Source organism: Urocitellus parryii, unplaced genomic scaffold (assembly GCF_045843805.1).
Source record: "Urocitellus parryii isolate mUroPar1 unplaced genomic scaffold, mUroPar1.hap1 Scaffold_49, whole genome shotgun sequence".
In the NCBI taxonomy this organism is placed as follows: Eukaryota; Metazoa; Chordata; class Mammalia; order Rodentia; family Sciuridae; genus Urocitellus; species Urocitellus parryii.
Genome location: NW_027554054.1, coordinates 1356789 through 1376224, shown reverse-complemented (window position 1 = coordinate 1376224; position 19436 = coordinate 1356789). Strand labels below are relative to the sequence as shown.

The 19436-nt window shown below is 34.9% G+C and overlaps 1 protein-coding gene across 1 annotated transcript in view; it reads right to left on the bottom strand.

The window, feature by feature from the left end:
* LOC144252622 (adhesion G-protein coupled receptor V1-like) overlaps positions 1 to 19436 on the bottom strand; it is a 96823-nt gene that overhangs the window by 18520 nt on the left and 58867 nt on the right. Inside the window, 10 exon segments of the mRNA XM_077794834.1 lie at positions 832 to 1051; positions 1533 to 1734; positions 3462 to 3610; positions 5699 to 5931; positions 6194 to 6379; positions 6556 to 6694; positions 7542 to 7665; positions 8662 to 8779; positions 15866 to 16027; positions 19078 to 19257. Coding sequence (XP_077650960.1) covers positions 832 to 1051; positions 1533 to 1734; positions 3462 to 3610; positions 5699 to 5931; positions 6194 to 6379; positions 6556 to 6694; positions 7542 to 7665; positions 8662 to 8779; positions 15866 to 16027; positions 19078 to 19257 — 1713 coding nt within the window.

The window sequence follows — 19436 nt, the reverse complement described above, 5'->3', positions numbered from 1 at the left end:
ATAGACAAGACTATCAAGACATTTTTTTTTTCTTTTTCTCTTTGGTACCAAGGATTAAACCCATAGGCACTTAACCACTGAGCCATGTTCCCAGCCCTTTTTATTCTTTATTTTGAAATAGGGCCTTGCTAAATTGCTGAAAGCTGTCTTTGAACTTGTGATCCTCCTGCCTCAGCCTCAAAGAATCCTTCAGTTGACTTTTGTCTGCACTCTATGCCACCCCCTCTTTCATCTTTGGAAACCACTAAACTCCAATTCGATGATTTTTTAATTTTGGGAATATTATATAAATGATATCATACAGTATATAATTTGGGGATTTTTTTCACTTAGCATGATCATGTGGAGGTGACTCTGGTTGTCATATGTATCAATAGATTATTTTTAATTATTACTGAGTTGTGGTTCAGGGCATGGACACACTACAGTTTAACCATTCACCCATTAAAAAGAAAATGTTGTTGGGGCCTCAGTAGCTCAGTTGGTAGAGCATTTGCCTTGCATGTGTGAGGCACTTGGTTCAATTCAGTGCCCCTGAGTTCAATCCCTGGTACCGGGAAAAAAAACATAAAAATAAAAAAAAATATTTGTTGAAGTTATAAATTTAAACAGAACAATTAACTTGCTCTCAAGAATTCCTTGAGGATAGATGTATGTCCAATACACTTTTATGTACTTCATCTTATCCAGAAACCATTGTACCCATACAAGGTAATTAATAAATACTATTTATTGATTGTGAATAAGCATATATATTTGGAGAAGAAAATCCAAAATCATATACAATCTATCAAAAATTATTTTTAAAACCAAAAAAAAGAATAACTCTACCTGAATCTTTCCTAAGAGTCTTCCAGTTCTTTCGAGGACCAAGGATAAAATCATTGTGGATTTGGGGTTAGGAACAGAAATTTTGCTTTGATCGAGAAATCTTATAGTGCTAAATGGAGATTCACTCTTGCTGATGGTGATTTTGCTCACTAGGTGGCGCCCAAGGATCGCTCCACCAGTAACTCCAGTGAGAAGAATTTCAAAAGGCTCCTCAAATTCACTGCATAGCGAGAAGGAGCAATTCTGAGTCTAAACATATTAAAATGCTTGTAAAATCCAAATAACTAGTCATTTTCCAAATTGATCATACATATTCAAGGCACAGTATTCAGACTCCAAATGGAAGAGGAGGGTGCTTAACTGAAAGCATGAATGATCAGCATCAATATTACATAACCTGGGACAGTTATTAGACTTTCCTCCTCTCTTTTCAGTTGCTTAAGGCTTAAGGAAGTGCACTGAAGGATGTTTCCACATTCTGATTAGAGTTTTTAAGTCTCCAGAAATAGAAATTATCTCTTCTATTTGAAAGGAAATGACATACACAATGATGGTCCCGGGACTCCTTTCCCTATGCCCAACATCCCCTAAAGTCTTTCATCTGCTCTTTCTCAATGGGCACATGTATTATGGGTGCATGTTAGAGTCAGATCTCAATATCATGTTTTATGTGGGCCCACACAGTTTCCTGGATTACCAACCTTTCACTGCCATCAGTGATGGAGACATTTATAAAACTTAAGTTCTGTCCATGCTGAAAGGTGACTGAACTGCTGTGCAGCATATAACTGATGCCCCCTGGAACAGCAGAGGAGCTCTGGGAGATGGCATCAGCAGTCACAATGCCATAAGTTCCATGCAGCCTCACCACTGGGATCGCAATTGCTCGAACATCCTCCTCCACTGTAAGGGGAACTGGGAGTTAACTGGTACACCGGAAAAAGCAACCAACTTTTATATGATTCAGACAAATTAAACTAGGTAACTAAACATGATGTGACAAGGCAAACTATCACTTTAAAAACGATTAGTGAAAATTTCATGACTCATTTTTTTTAGAAATAATGTAGTTCACTAGATGTTGAAAGTTATAGTGAACAGTAAAGGTTAGAATCCACACAACCTATTTAGTCATTAGCATAGGCATTTCTTCTCTGTGTACCATGTACAAACATAAAGACTTGGTTTATAAGACAATGTTAGCTGGACTTAAGAAACTTCAAATTTATATATGGATTACAAATTTATATATGGATTAGTTCTAAATAGATTGTTGAAAGATAATAATATAAATAAAATGTATGCTACTTATATGAATACTTTAAAAATCTACATAAAAAATTCTGTTATGGTTTCAGGTCCTTTAAAATATACTGTGAATATGAAAATGCAACCTCAATGCTTGATTTCAATTTAAAAATTAATTTTAAAATATTTATTTCTACTTGAGCTCTACTAACCTCAATATATTAAAATATCATTTCATAGAGTTCACATATCTAGGGATAAATAAGAGTGCACTTACATAAAAACTATATATAAAGAGGTATTACCCCATGATTCCCAAAAAGAGAGTGAATCAAAATTAAGAAACGGAAAAAATAGTCAAAATCCTATTTCTTTCTTCATGCAAAAATTCAACACAAATTGTAATATCTTGCATGATTTACCCATAAAAGTCATTATTAACCAATTCTTTAAATGATTTTTTGATGAACTTTAAAAATGTCGAGATAACCAAAGAATTTTGACAGAAACAATGGAGCCAATAAATTACTTGCCCAAGCAAGATAACATGTTAATTTTTCAGATTAAATAGCATTTTTATTTGTTATTTTTAGGTATACATGACAGTAGAGTGTATTTTGACATGTTATACATACACGGAGTATAACTTATTCTAATTAGGATCCCATTTTTGTGGTTGTACATGAGGTGGAGTTTCACTGGTCATGTCTTCATATATGAATAAAAGAAAATTATGTCTGATTCATTCTACTGTCTTCCTATTACCATTTCCCCTCCCTTCCCTTCATTCCCCTTATATTCTTCCTTTGAATAAAACCATTTCCTAGAAAGGGAGCTTTCTCTTTCTCCCTAGAAAGGGATATAGCCATAATTCTCTGTACTCTTCTTCTATAGAAGGGAACTTCTACAAAGGGAAACTGATACTCAAACTATTTCCAAAAATAGGATCAAGATCCAGACACTACCTCCACCTGCACCAATAACAAAGTCATTTCAAAGGTAATTATTCACTAAAAAGTGAATATTCACTAATTTCTTATGACATAGGAAATTAAATAATTTAGAGAAGTTTTCATTAAAATGTTTAAAACTGAAACATTTTAATAATCCTAAGGTTAAGTATAATTTTTTTTCTACAATCACTTATTTTTAACCATTTGGCTTTGCCATACACAGAATGGTTCAAGACTTCATATTGATAATTAAAAACATTTTCAAAATTAGTAAGTATAAAAATATAAAGGTATATATGTGTGTGCACACACACATACACACCAAACCAAGAAAATTTTACATATGCAAATTCAAACTGAATACTATGTTCAGGTACTTTCTAATTGAGAAGATGGTGGAAAACATACAATTAAGCCACTTGGACTTACCTTTGAAAGTAGTATACTTTGGGTCAAATTCAATGATTCCCTCTGCATTATCATTTTTCATTATTATGATTCGAACAACAGAGGTGTTTCCTATTTCAGGAGGTTGATCTATCTGAAGTCCATTTTCTTGGATGGTAAAATCATATCCTCTTTGGAAAGTCATAAAAAATAAAATTTTAAAACACAAAAAATAAATAACAAATACATAATTGCTTAGCATGAATTGAAAGATCCTTTGGAATATTTTAGCTCCTGTAACTTAGCTCTATTAAGTATTGTAATACTTTTAAGGATACTCAACACTAAGGTACTCCTTTTTTTTAATGATGTTTTGAAAAGATTTCTGTGCTTCTCCCAATTACTGGCACCTTCATGAAACCAAAACTAATATAAAATCACTAAACTTGGGCAATGTGAACATAGTAAATCTATTAGAAAATTTGGAAGCAACTGAAATAAGACAAACCTCTGGAGATCACTTCTGAGCACATGTATAGTAATGAGCCTTGGGCACTCAGAGAGTAAACCAGGTAGGGGTGAGGTTTACATTGCTAGGTTACAAGGGTTGCTTTAAAAAATATAAGGAGTATCTTTTTGTTAATTAAATTTCAAGTTAAACCATCAAGATTTAAGAAAATAGTTTAATGAAATTATAATTCCACTATATTGAGGGCAGTTTACTTATATAATAACATTTCTACAAAAGACATTTTTTAAGATAGATGTTATTCAGGCTTTGACTTACAGGGCTCTATGACACTTTATTTTCTAAAGATAAAAAAGTGACAGTGAATGATTTTAGTCCTTACAATTCTCAAATTCTGTTTACCTGATATTTATAACCTACCTTGTACTGAAAATTGAAAAGTGGTAAATAAATATTTTGTATTAGGCAAAATTGGAAAACTGAGGATTAAAATATTAAATGATAATAGTAACTATTATCAGTACTCTGAGATGGGTTGTAAATTAGCTGATTACCATACACTAGTATCAAAGTAGTAGTAATTCTAGTGAGCAGGCAACAAGGAAAAAACACTGTGCTATACTACTTTCTTTTTCAGATCAAAGGAAGTCCAGAAATTTATCTGGAAGGACACACTTCTCTCCCAGAATTAAACTTAAGTAGAAACTACTTTTTTAAAAAGCCAAGAAGGCAAAAATCTTTAAGTCCCCTTATAATCAATCAATAACACACATATGATCTCACATTTAATTAGCTATTTCTTCCAAAATGAATGTATTTGATTCAAGGGGTGACCAGTTTGACTTTTAACATATTTAATATGTGTAGAAATTCATTCCCATTGCCAGTCACCGAATCATTTCTGGGAAATTAAAGATTTGAATTGTAATAAACACAAAACATTTTTCCCCCAGCTAGGATGATGTACCCTCTACTTAAGGCACTGAGAGAGAAATATTTTAGTTTAAAAAGTTTTTAAAGCACAAAGTTATGTAGCAAATGTAAAACTATTTTTATATACAAAAAAATATTTCTTCCAGATTCCTATAAACACAAAAGCTATTCTAGTGGAAGGACCCCCTTTGTGTCCTTTGTAAGCTGTGCAGAGAAGAGGAGCTTGCAAAGCTGCTGAACCTGTGAGCTGTTCAACCATGGGTACTCAAGTATGTGCTAAGGGTGTTTTCCATCTCATCAACTGAGCCAGTTCCATGAAAACAGAGAATGAAAGAGACTCATGATGGTTAAATTTTCATCTTCACTAAAAACATAGTGCACATTAATGGCCAACCATCTTCCACTCAAAAATTTCCCCACTTTAAAACTGATGTTGGGCACCACCCATAAGAAAACAATATAATATAGCTTTCAGACACACAATGGAAGATGCCCCTCCCTCCAGTTCTTTCTCAGGTACAGAAATAGCAGGAAGCAAATTCTGCCACCCCAGCAGACCTGTGACCTAGAGAACAGTTAGGATCTCTCCTCACCAGATTATTAGACACAGTGTCATCTCATTCCCTGCCTGCTCTGAATGAATTCACAGACCAGAGCCACATACTCTGTAAATTCAAGAGAAAAATTAAAATTCAGAAAAGTGCAAATAATAACACCTAGTCTTTTTCATAATTTCCCTTCTATGAGCTGTTAGAACATCACATAGGTTGAAAAACAGCAAGAAAAGAATAGTTGTACACCTCAGTATTGGTGTCTACACATGTAGCTTTATTCATTCTCTCTCCCTCTTTTTTACTCATTTCCTGTTCTTCTTTACCTTCCCTGGAGTTCCACCTTTAGAATTGCTACAGAAAATTCTTCAGGGCCTTCAGGATGGTCGTCATCAAGGATTTCAACAAGCAGACTCTTCACCGTCTTTCTGGCTTCAAGGAGGAGCTCTCCTGATGCAGAAACCAAATCTGAGCCAGCATCTGCTGTCCCGCTCACAGTCTTGTACCAGAGTCTCACCAGGCCAAAATATCCACCCGAACGGATGATCGTGACATTAACCTAGGCAAAAAGCATTTTCTCATTTGATTTGTATGTCTATTCTACCAGACAACATTATCACTAATTAAAGACTATTTACCAGGATTATGTTGAAATTAAACATGAATTTATAAAGTATATGCTATATGTTAAAATAATGTTAGGAGCAATTTAATGTGTTTGTGAAAAACTTTAGACTACGAACAAGAGAATACTTTTAAAGAGCATTCACAACATCAAAAACAAAAACAATATTAATATTTTTAAGTAAGTCACACCATACCCCCAGTGCTTCCTCTGATACTCGAAGCTGCTCCTGTGAAAAGGAAAATCGGCCATAGGGAAAGTCACTGGCCACCACAGTGATGTTGGCCTTGCTTCTGGAGTCACTCAGCACACCTCCCTCGCTGACTTCAGTGAGCTGAAACTCATAGAAAGACTTTTCCTCAGGAATATTATCATTCAAAGCCTAGAGAAGGATGAAAACAATCATTAACAGTAAAATCTGTAAAACTTAAACATTCCTTTTACATAAAAAGCAGCAACAGATTCTGCAATATTACCAACCTCATCATGGCCCACCCCAACACCCCCCCCACACACACACACAGAGTGAAGGGCATAATAAGCCAGCAACATTGATACCTGTATCACTACAATGGCTGCAGACTGTCCATCTCGCATTATCAGTTTTCCTGACGTTTGAGCAAACACCCCCACAGAAGGAGGGATGATTCTCCAGAACACTGTGACCTCTGCCCAGATCGCTGGGCCGTGAACAAGGCTACAACAATACACAAATGTATATTCAATACATTTTGATTGCTGGTACTTTTCCTAAATGTTTACTGAATCTTTCAACAGTAACCAATTTTCATTTATTTCAAGAACTTAATACTTTTAACTAAACTCGTCTATCAATTATAAACTGCAAGAAAGTACTTAGAAAATACTGAGCTAGAGTAGTGTCAATGTATGACAAGCATATTGTCAAAAACTGAACATTAATAGTGGGAGGGAATAAAAAGAAGTTGTTACAGATTTTTAATACATAGGGCATAAAATATGAATAGCCTAACAAACTTCTCCAAAGAATAATAAACACTTCATACATGTGCATACTAATGGAAAAGGATAAATAATCATCTTTGGATAACTATCACAAAGATAAAATTTTCATGAGAAAATTTGAGAGAAACAGACATTCCTATGATCATACTAATTTAGTTATACGATAAGTCCTGACATTGTAACACTTAGAATCAAAATCTTTGACCTTGATGCTTTTTTAAAAGATGGTTTCCAGCTAAGGCAAACATGCTAACAAAGATGGAATATATCTCCTATATTGCACATTTACCTACAGAATAGGGCTGAAAGCATGGACTTTTGATCTCAACCCCAGGAGCTTTCCTTGGTGTAGGTTATGCAAATCATCCATTAGTCTGAAACTTTTTTGGGATCTAATTTCTATTTCAGTCTAAAAGGTGCAGCATTTCCAAATGATGCTACCTCTATGTAAAATCATGATGCATGAACACTGTGTATGCACTAAGAATGGTGTACTATGACTAATCCTTTAAACAATGTCATAACCCCGTAGAAGCAAAGAAAAATCTTGAAGCTCTTACCTGATGATAGCAGTACCCTTATATTTAGCTGAAGGCTCCCCAATGAGGACATGCCTAGATGATGGGGCTATCCCAACTTCTCCTGGCGCTCCCCTTTCTCCCAGAGTGATTATTGATGCACTACCTAAGTTGATGATGACACATAACACAAAAGGATAACTACCCAAAATTCATACAGTAATGCTAGAATTTTCCTGACCACAGATTTTGCTTTTTGTCACAGACCCATGAATAGGATGGAGTTTTTATAGCAAAAAAGACATATAACAATACAAAGTTTTTATAATTAAACTCTGGGCCATTTTTTTACTGTGATTATTGTTGATAGAACACACAACAAAAATTTTCTTGAAACATTCTCTACTGATCCAAGCAACAAGTCATCACAGGAACCATATGATGCCTGTTTCTGAAGTGTCAAAATATGTAGTTTCTAGTTTCAGATGAAAACAGGTAAACACTACATATCAAACATAATGTGTTAGTTTAAAACAATGTTGAATTATAAAAAATAATGTTTCCAAAATTTAGGAAATCAAAACCATTATTAATATTTCAAATAAATAATTCCAAACTTACATAAGACAAGCACATCAGAGCACATATGGAGCATGCATGAGGCCCTGGGCTTCATTCCCAGCAGAAAGGGAGGGAGGGAGGGAGGGAGGGAGGGAAGGAAGGAAGAAAAGCACATGACAAAAATGGGATTACATTGAGCATGTTGTTCTGAAACCTACTTTATTACCATAACAATTACCCATGTAATTGTTATTCATTTTCAATGTAGTTGTTTCTCTGCCACATCATTTTGAATGATTGCATAGCATTCTGCCACATTTAACCAGTCTCCTAATATCACATAATTTAGGAAGCTACCATAATTAATTTTATAATGTTGCTTCATAAAAATTTTTTATTTAAAAAGTCACAGCTGAGCAGTATGAAATCTGACCAGTCTTACCAACATCGGGTATTATAATGTTAATTTAAAAATGTACTTACCTGAGTACATCTTATGTTTTAGCAAAATTTTAGGAATTAGAAAACCTAACATTGCCTATCCCTGTAACTACTAATTATCTGCTTTAATCTACTTTTTAATTTCCAAAATTTTTCTTACCTTTTGCGGGAGATATTTCTACCTCATCAATTGGTAACAGCTGAATTGTATAATGCCTGTCCTTTTTCAGCATGGTGTCTTGCAGTGCATGCAATACAATAGTCTTCTGAGACTCCTTCTATAGCAAATGAGAAGAACAATAAATCTTCCAGATTGACCAAAGTCAAACTTTGGTGTTTTTATTAGCAGAATAAGGTTTATGCGCATAATCACTTTTTCAATCCTTTCTGTTGCCTAGAATAAGGGTTGCATCTAGGGAGAATTATTATACAAAAAAGTCAACTCTAACTATAAATTCCATTTATGCTTTTAATAGGAAAAATTTTAAAAAATTAACTCATCTCTCATCTCCTAAATTTACTGAAAAATTTCAATACTGGAGTTCAATCTTTTAGAGGACAAATGGTTACATCGTAATGTAAACTGTAAAAAGTCAAAGATTTAATATCTGTAAGGGGAGTTGGCTCCATTCAAGAAGAAAAACAAGCAATGTATGACCTGAGATTATAGTCACAGCTGCAATCGATAGGCTAGAGACACTTGCTGTAGTTAATTATCACTGACATTCTTCTCATGGCCTGTATTGTCAATGTTAAGTTATCTCTGGCACCTTCCTGGTTAACAATAGTACCACAGGCAGCATTACAGGAGCCTAATTCATAAGGAAAATCTAGTGCTTCCATCCAGGAACCTGGAATTTTATATACACATTTCAATGTTTTTTTTTAATCTTCACCTTTCAGATTTTGTTTTCCTTTGTTCTTATTTGTTCCACTTGTTTCTTGCTGAATGCATCCTGTTTTCTTATACTTTTTTTCCCCTTGCTGTTAAAACACAGGAATCCTATTTGTTTGTTTGTTTGTTTTTGAGATGAGGTTTCAAGGTCTTGCTATGTTGCTCAGTCTAGTTTTGAACTCCTGGGTTCAACAGAACTTCCCACCTCAGCTTCCCAAGTAGATGGAACTACCTATGCATACCACCATGCTTGGCACAGACTATTACTGATTTTATGTTTCATTCTTTTTTTTGTCCTGAATCTTAGGAGCACATTTTGAATTGATCCTCTTCTGGTCTTCAGCCTTCAGCACTATTTCCATTGGACAATGGATGGCCTTTTATTTCTATTTAGTCTTTGTCCTTTATCTGTCCATTTCTTTTGTTCGTTTTATTTTGCTTTTTGGTACTGGGGATTTGAACTCAGGGATACTTTACCATTAAGCTATGTCAGCAGCGCTTTTTAAATTTTTGAGAAATCGGTCTCCTAAGTTCCTGAGGCTGGCCTTGAATTTGGTGATCCTTCTTCCTCAGGCTCCCAAGTAGCTGAGATTATCGTTGTGCACCACCATGCCCTGTTTGTTGTTTCTGACCTGGGGTCTCACTATTTGCCCAGGCTGGTCTTCTGAGTTCAAGTGTTCCTTTCATCTCAGCCTTCAGAGAAGCTGGGATTACAGGTGCTCACCAAAGTACCTGGCTTCTGCCCTTTAAATACCATTTGTCAAATCCCTCCTCATCCTGTCACTCACTCTTAAATGCATTGTGTCTGCTTCTTAATTTTTCTTTCAGTATATACTATTAAAGTCATCCACATTTCTGCATGCAGATTTAATTTAACCTTTTAATTGGTGTGGACAGTCCACTGTTTGCATTTACAATATTTTCAACATTTATCTAATAAGGACTATTAATATTGTAAACAATATTACCACAAACATTCTTCTACATGCTTCTTTGTATTTACAGTAATTTCTCTGAGGTGCTATTGTTTGAAAATATAGTTAGCGCTCATAATTTTTGGAATCCCTATTTACACATTTGCCTGCTCAACCAGTTTTTTTTTTTTTTTGTAACCCCAGAATCAGTGTTCAGGCACTTTTATGGTCATTTGCAGAGATGTGCACACTAGCAAAATCTCTGAGTCATTTTAACATATTTTTCATTTTAAATAAGCACTGCAACTCAGACTTGAACAGCTTATCTAACACAAAACAATATTTTCTCCTTATAACATATCACAAACTCCTTGTTGAAGACTGAAGATTTCAGCTCTACACTTGGGGGCCATTTAAAACAGTGAATTCACCAACAGAAAATTAAAATGGAAATGAAATGGCAATACATTGACAATGACAAAGACATCTGTTTACATTATGAGAGTGGAAACAAGAAAAGTCACGTCTTGTTCTACCTCAGGTGGGAATGTGCTAATTGGGCGAATCTTATTTTCCACCACTATTTGTGTGTTCACAAATGACTGTGAGAGAAGCAAGAGTACTGATTTGGAGATTTACAAATAAATTTTAGTCAACAGGCAAATTCACAAATGTAGCATTGTGGATAATGATCAACATGCATCATAAGAATCAACAAGAATCATTACACAGTTATGTTGCCACCCACCTTACTACTCTAGATATAAGGCAGTTTCCATGTGGTATGATCTCCATTTCTCAAAAAAATTGACAAGATGTAATAGGAAAAACTGCTGACAGGTGATTACAAGTAGCAAATGCCAATGTTTTTGGAACACTAGTTACAAAAGATAAATGTTCTGGGATAAAAGGTGATGGGGAAGTTTCATGGGGAAATATATTTAGAAGAGTTTCTCTATTAGAGATTCAAAATGTATGCAAGCAATTTTTTTAATTGCACCAGGAAAGCTTTCTTAATTCAGTTTGGAGTTTCCCAACTCTATTTGAACACTCAATCTTTTAGAGCAATTATTATTCTGCAGAACAGCAGTACAGAGCAGTGGTTCAAGAAATGTTACTACAAACTACATTAGGAAAACAAAAACAGTTTCTCAGCTTTTTGAAATTTGAAGCCATTAATTTTTGATCATACAATGTAGAAAAAAGTTGAGCTTTACTGTATTAAGTTGAGGTATCAACTTGATATTTTATTAGAATTTTTCTAAATGACTTTAAAACTATTTTAAAGGTTTTTGGAAAGTATTTTCTAAGTGTTAGGGGGTTGGTTAGCCTCTTTACAACCATAACATCATGTAATCCTTATAGTCTTTATTAAAGTTCAGCATTACTTGTCCTTGGTTTGCATTAGAAAACCAAATGTGAGAAGAATTAATGAACTTTCCTGGAATCACATGCTAGCAAATGGAAGAGTGAAGATTTGAATCAAAGTTAACTAACTATGGACTCTACATCGTTTTTATTTTTTCGGTGGCTACTCCCAGTATCACAAGAGAATTAAGACTATAAAGTGAGTAAAGTAGATGAGTATAGGTGACAGAAAACTGCAACAGCACATAAATCCTTGAGAAAGTGGAACTAGGGAAAAGAGAACACTGAGCAAGAAATGTAAAATGCAGAGAAACAAATAAGAAATACCAGAACTATAAAAGCCATGGTGAAACAGAGGACTCTCAAAGAAAAGTGTTAGTATCAAATACTGATAGGAATCAATGCAGTGGAAAATATATAACCAATTATTCAGTGCAGTGAATTTGCGTTAGTATGAAAAATAAATGTTTAAGATAAATTCTAAAGTAAAAAGAGCAAGTTACAGAACAGATTGCAGACTAAAATTCCATTTGTGTAAGAATAAGATACATATGCTTGAATATGCACAGAAAAAAATTGGAATGCCATATAAGAAACTGTCAATAGTGGTTACCTCTGGTAAGTAGCAAAGCAAGATCTAGGAGAATTCATGGGGATTTTACTCTTTTCACATCCATCTGTATTGATTGAGGTTTACACGAAGACACATATTTTTATAACAAATTAAAATATAAAGATGGAGGGAAGGGACTTCTAAGTTAAACTGGCAGCAGGCTGATTGGGGGAGATGTGCCTTCTTCAAATGCACATATAGACACCATAAGGGACCTATACTGACAACAAAGGAAAAAGAAACTGAGAAAAGGTTTCCAAATTCAAGGCATAATTTTCTCTTATAGAGGTATCAATCTGGGGTTGACTAAATGGCACATGTACATTCCCCAGCCTGAACATAAATAACATGGAGAACCAGGGGATTAAGACCATTTGCTGAGGTCTCTGAACTCCAGGCCACAGACACTACACTGACCACAATAACTGGCTGCCATAAAATGCAAAGCTGTTGTGGTCCTACTCTTCACATCAATTCTGATCCTACAATTCACATTATGCATAGAGTGAATGAAATGGGAGTGATGTGTTACATCCCAGGAATTGCACACTTCACATGAGTACACTTAATAAGGTCCCAAGCAGGAATGCACATTTTCCTAGAAGTCCTAACAACATTTAAAAAGTGAATATATTGGATCTGAAGTAACTTTCCTATGTTCATACATGAATACACCACTATGTACAACCACAAGAATGGGATCCTGAATAAGTTATACTCCATATATGTATAATAAGTCAAAATACACTCTGCTGCCATGTGTATCTAAAAAGAAAAAAATAAAAATGAAAAAAAGTGCATCTATTACAAAATAGGTACAAGTAACACTAACGAGAACTGCATGAGTGAAGAGATGAAAATTAAGAGATGTTATTTAAGAATAACAATGTCAAAAAAATGTAATTCAAAAAAAAAATTCCCCAGAAGCAACAAACAGTAGGATCCAAGCTGCAGAAAATTTTATCAGCGATATACAGAATAAGTTGGGATTTGTAAAATCAGAATGCAAAGAAAAAGGTGGAGATAAAAATTATGTGTGTCACAGTGATGTCTTAGAGCATTAAATTTAGTTTCTCTGTGTGTTTCCTTTCCTTTGTTCTTTATCCAGGGGCCATTTTACTTCTTCCAGGCTACGTTGAAAGCAAAGTTTCTAGGAAATTATTGAGCTAAAGGGAAATACAAGATAGGGGAGAAATAATAGTATTCTTGGGATTGAAATCTTTTGAAGAGGTAGGAAGGAAGCAGGAATGGGTAGAGGGAAAAGAACCAAAATTAGCAGAAAAATTACACTTATTCACAGAAGACCAAGGGAAAACAGTAGGAGAGATCTCAGAGCAAGCTTTTCTTGAGCATGGCTCTACCCCAGATCTCCATGTAGATTTTCTGATGTCCAGTGAGATCTTATCCCTCCAAGAAAGGACTCATTACCCCATGTGCTGGGAGTATTTCAGGCAGACAACTCTCATCCTCAGGCTCCTTTGGAAATTGCCTCATCTGAAGAAATACCTCTCCTGTAGGTCAGATCCTCTTTCTGGCATAGTTCACTCGTGGTGACTTACACAACACAAGAATATGAAACTCAACGCTTCTAAAACTCAGGAAAACTTTGAATTGTTAGTCCCTTTTGAAGGCAAGCTATAGTGTGTGGTAGTGTCAGTTCAATACTCCATCATAGCTTGCCTTCAACCCTGCACAATGCTGCTGCTTCTACTTGAACAGATGTTGATCTAAGGAGTACTCTCTCCAAAACCTTTAGGCCCTGCATCTCATAACTTTCTCACCAGGAAAGACCTACTGACATATCATCTGTGGACATTCATCAGTCCTGGAGGCTCGCACACTTCTGTAATAATATGGAGCTCAGATATCCTTCATGCAGAAAGACATAGTCAGACGTGACTTCTCTAGTGCCATGAAACAACTGAAAAGATCACAAAGAGAATTTCCCTGTAAGTGGGGGAAGAGTAACTCTCACAGTCATTGGTACATTTTAAGGCAGTCCAGGAAGCTATTATACAGTTAACTGTGGTACCACTAGGGCTGCCCTGTAGACTAGTATCTCAATTGTCAAAGTGAGCATTGCTGTGAGAATTATTTGTGGGATTAGAGATCCACCTGTGTAGTAGTAGCCATAAGCAGGACCAGGAGAAGACTGCAGGGGTTGTCAAAACCAAATTAAAACCCCTGTCCTGTAGATATGGATACCTTAGAACTAGATATGCAAGAACAATGGTGCTGCTATACAATTGTACATAAAGGAAACTCAGCCTTCAACCTGTTTAAGACTGGTGAAAAACAATTAGCAAATAGGGTCAAATCCAGGAATAAATCCATCCTTCTTGAGGCTGTGCTCTGAAAAGGAATGGCTTTACCCAATAGGGGAAAATATAACATTATTGCCATTTGGTATAGATGTTCAAAACCAGAAACCCTTTGTAATCACCTGAGAAATACATCTAGCAGTTGGAACCTGGTAACTAGAAAAATATGCCCTTTATTACCAAGGAAAACCTTCACAGAAATTCATGACTCATTTCTAAATTTTAAATTCTTTGTATGCTAGGTGAGAAATTTTTCAGATCATAGCTAAGGTATGCAACCTAGATGTTTCCTGACTCACCGCTTATTAGATTCTGAGAAACAAAGGGATGCTATATCTGCAACACCTGAAATTTAATGCCATTAGAGCAACCAATACATCAAAAATGGTAATATTTAAGGAGCAATAGTCTGTCAGAGGGCATCACTAATTAATTTATTATTCACCTATTAGTAAACCAAAAGAAAATACTGTATTTTTTTCTTTGGTTGTGAAAGCTCTGAAGAAAAAAAAAACAAAGCACGACCCCTAGTTTCTGGTTCTACTAGTTGTAGAAACCAATCATATGGTCAAAGAGATCCTGTTCATTCATCAAAGTAGACAGAACCTTTCACCTTCACTTGTTGTTGTAGAGGGCTGAGATACATACAGAAGGATTGTAATGGGCTTCCCATTCTTAAATTATGTATCTTGATTCAGTTTTCTGAGCAGCTATAATATCAATCTTTTTCTCAAAATGTACAGGAATGTTAAAAATTTAAAGCATTTGTAAAGCTGAGACTATCTACGAGATTGTATTAATATGAGACACAATCAACCTATTCTTAGTATAAAAGTTTTGTATACTCAGAACTTTGCCCTCAGTCAGAGAAGGAACTGTAAGATGTTGGCCGTGGGATAGAAATAGAGTGTGAATTAAACAATCTGACAGCAGAATTGGGAGTTTTCTCCCTCTTTCTGAGAAGAATTTTTTAAACAATATCTTCATTTTATTTTTATGTAGTGTTGAGGATCGAACCCAGTGCCTCATGCATGCTAGGAGAGTGATCTACCACTGAGCCACAACCCCAGTCCTCAGAGAAGAATTTTTTTCCCCACAGTGTAGGGAATTTCAAAATATTCCAGATGTATTAAATACTATCATATAAATTCACAGTAATATTATGCTAAGAGAAATTAGACAAAATTAGAGAAACTACAAATTATAAATATCAAATTAGAGAAATATAACAGGAGTCCTCATGCTGCCATTACCTCATCAAAATGAAGTGTCCCACTTAAAGGACTGAGATTATCCTTAGCTTTCTCGTCTGTAGTCCACCGAAGTCGGAAGGCGCCCTTTCCCCCTGGGGACAGGACAACTGTCAATGTCACATATGAATTGTCATCAGAAAACAGGGAATCATTGACCATTATCTGAAAGAAAGAAAATCCAGTAACACAAAAAGAATAACAGAAGAAACAAACAGAATCTTCTTTTCATGATGACTGCAGTTTTCGAATTTAGAATTCTATTCATGAAATGTTACAATCATGGCAGAGAAAAATATTTCACCCCACTTCCTATCCTTCTTAGACACTCAACAACATGGCATTTCCCATCTTCTCTTGCAACTAGATGGAGCCACTGAATTCTTGTGAGTAGATTATATCTAGGAGCAACATATGCTGCTGACACTCTGGCCATAAACATCCACACAATCCTCCATATTCTCTCTTTTCCCATGTGTCAGGTGAATAGAGAGGATAGAAGGAGTCTGATACCTGAGTTATCAGTTAAAGACAAGGTATCCATAACAATTAGCCAACTAGGAATACTGGCATAGGACTCTTGTATAAAGAATAACATTATGGGAAGGAACTAAGATTTAGGGTTTTTTTGTAAAGGTGTTCAGGCTCCCCACATAATACAGACTTCAAACTGTCCTCTCAATCATCTGCAGTTTACTTACTTTAGTAAAAAGAGGTTTTTTAGTTAAAAGAGGTTTAACTTGATTTAAAGAGAGGAGATTCGATACATTAATTTGCCAGTATATTTTTTACACAAGTCCTTATTAAAATAAGTAATTCAAATGAATTACACATGTTAACTCAGTGAAATAAAGTCTGAATTGAACCTACAATATCCACCTTCAGTGCAAATGCAAAATAACACAATGCTTCCATTTTTAAGGCAGATACAAACTTAACAAACATGAAATATAGGTTGGTCGGTTGGTTTTCCATGAGACTTTGCATTCAAACCAATAATATAGATTTGGAGCTAACTGATATGTGTTGAATTTCCATTATTTGTCAGTTCTTCATACACTTTGCTTTTTTTAAGATTCACAGAAACTCAGAAATCAGATGTGTATGCATATTTGGCAAAAAGGGGGCCTGGAAAGTAGTTTGATATTTAGACTGATATTTACTAAGAAAGAAAAAAGAAAGTAATCCATTATAAATCAATTGTATACCTGTGATGGTTTTGATTCCACAGATATAGCATTAGTTTGGGTTTCATATGTAGATTTCTGTAGATCTCTGATATTCCTATTGTCTTGGCATATATACTGCATTATTCTATGAGCAGCTTATTAACTTTGACACATTAATACTAATCTTTCCTCAATATTCTTCAGTTCTCAGTCTAATCTATGGCACAATTAATGCTAACAGAATGTTTACTGTGTGTGCAATGTTGTATGTTTATATACATGTTAAAAGATAAACTCCATGTTATTGGGGACTTTCTCAAAAAAAAGATGGGATATAAGGAAAGCAGCTGGAAAGAGCTGCCAAGAAGCTATTCATTCTACACAATAAAAATAGCAACTGACACTTAGTGTAAAGAAAGCCCAGGTACATGAACTCATTTACTCCACAAAACAGTTATGAGGAATTATACACTGCAGACTGAATAACCTGAATCTCACTTGTGAATCTCAAGACAAATTGGAAATTTAAGGCTATTTCGATAAGATATCATTTCCAGGCATGATTCAATTAGGTTTAGAGCACAAAAGTTTATGTTAGCAGTTAAGATAAAATGAATAAGCAAAAATTACTTATGAATAGTAGCATAACTTTATTTTCCATATACGGAAGAGAAACTTAAAAATGCAATATCCAACATCCAACTCCAAAAGTGTGATGAACTCCAAAGCAAAAACATTAAGGTTTTACCACCTAAAGATTTCAACACTAAACCTGAAATTTTAACCTAAGCTCATACTCTAATAGAGGAATTTTATTAAAAAATTAAGTTACTTATTCATAGATACTAAAATATGCAAAGAATTCCATGTGGTTGAAAATACACAAAATATTAATGCTGTCTCTCTTAGGATACTAATATTATGGAAAATTTTACTCTCCTCTTTAAATTTGTTTTATTTTTTCAGACTTTAATGCTGTCTGAGAGATAATCACAGCTATTCTTTTGCCAATCCATCACTCCTTGGAAACACTTGTGCAGTTTTTTGCCAAGGAAGAAAGAGAGTTTCATGGAGCCACAGCAAAACTGTGCTCTGTTCCTTTTATAGTTCCTATTTCCTAATGAAATTGAAATTTCATTGACCAAATCATTAGGTAATTATTAAGCTCTATTTTAATTCTGGAGCGTATGAAAAGCCCAGCTCTGAGAGGTAAGTTGTAGGTCTAGCCTTTCATGCTCAGGACAGTAAAGACAAGGGGCAGTCAAGCAGTTTAATCACTGAAAATTATCCACAATGATCAAATATAAATGATTAAATAAAGGGAGTGATGACATATGTAATCAGAAAAGTTGCTAAGGATCTTTATGAATATTTCATCTGGGAATTTCCTTTAAAAGATAAAATCATAATAATTATGGCCCAGAGATCATGTAATAATAATTATGATAGAGTTATAGTACTTTCAGATGTGGTGATACTTTAATATTAGTTGCCAAGCTACGCCACACAAATGTTTAATTCTTATGATTAACCAATCATAAGAAGCTTTTTTCCCTCCCTCAGAAGATGAACCAATAATAAGTGAACTCCCTCTTTCAGGTCTTGGAAGAAAACAGCCAAGTGTTCTAGAAGGGAGAGGGAAGAACATGACAGCATACCAGAACTGAGGGAAAATTCCCTCATCAACTAAACCCATCCTGGGACGCCACATTCAGGCCATGACAGTCCTGTTATGTGGCCAGGATGGTGATCTGTAGAATAGACAGAAAATAAAAGGTATGGACAAAAAGTACTTCTTGGTCTAGTATACTCAATAAATAGGAAATTGCATTCCCTCTGTAATTGTCCGGTGTTAGGAGCTCACATTATATCAAGCTGTATGTATATGTGGGAGGATTGGCCCCTAAATTAACAGCAAACTCAAATGATAATTGAAGAGAGATTTGTAAAGGAAGAGTAATAAAGAATTTCAAAACAAAAGTAACAGACACTTTTCTACTTAAAACTATATGAGAATTTCACACTCCCCTGATATATTTAACTTACAGTCTGTTTTTCAAATCCAAATACTGCAAGTGGAGAATCATTCTGTGGAATAATCACAGTTACCACAACATCATCCCCCAGTCTGCCACCTCCAGCCACATGGATTAAGGAAATATTGAACAACTCCATGAGTTCAACCTCAGCATCATCAATTATGGTGATTTGTATCATTGCAGTAACCTACAAAAGAAAGGAAGAAAAGGAGAGAGGAAGAGAAAAATAGAGATAGGGAGGAAGAGAGGGAGAGGAGGGGAAGGAAATATTGCAATAATTTTTCATTATATATATATTTCAATAGAAACTTAGAAACATGACACAAAAGAAAGAAGCAAAATTTTGCCTGTTAGATTTGTAATACT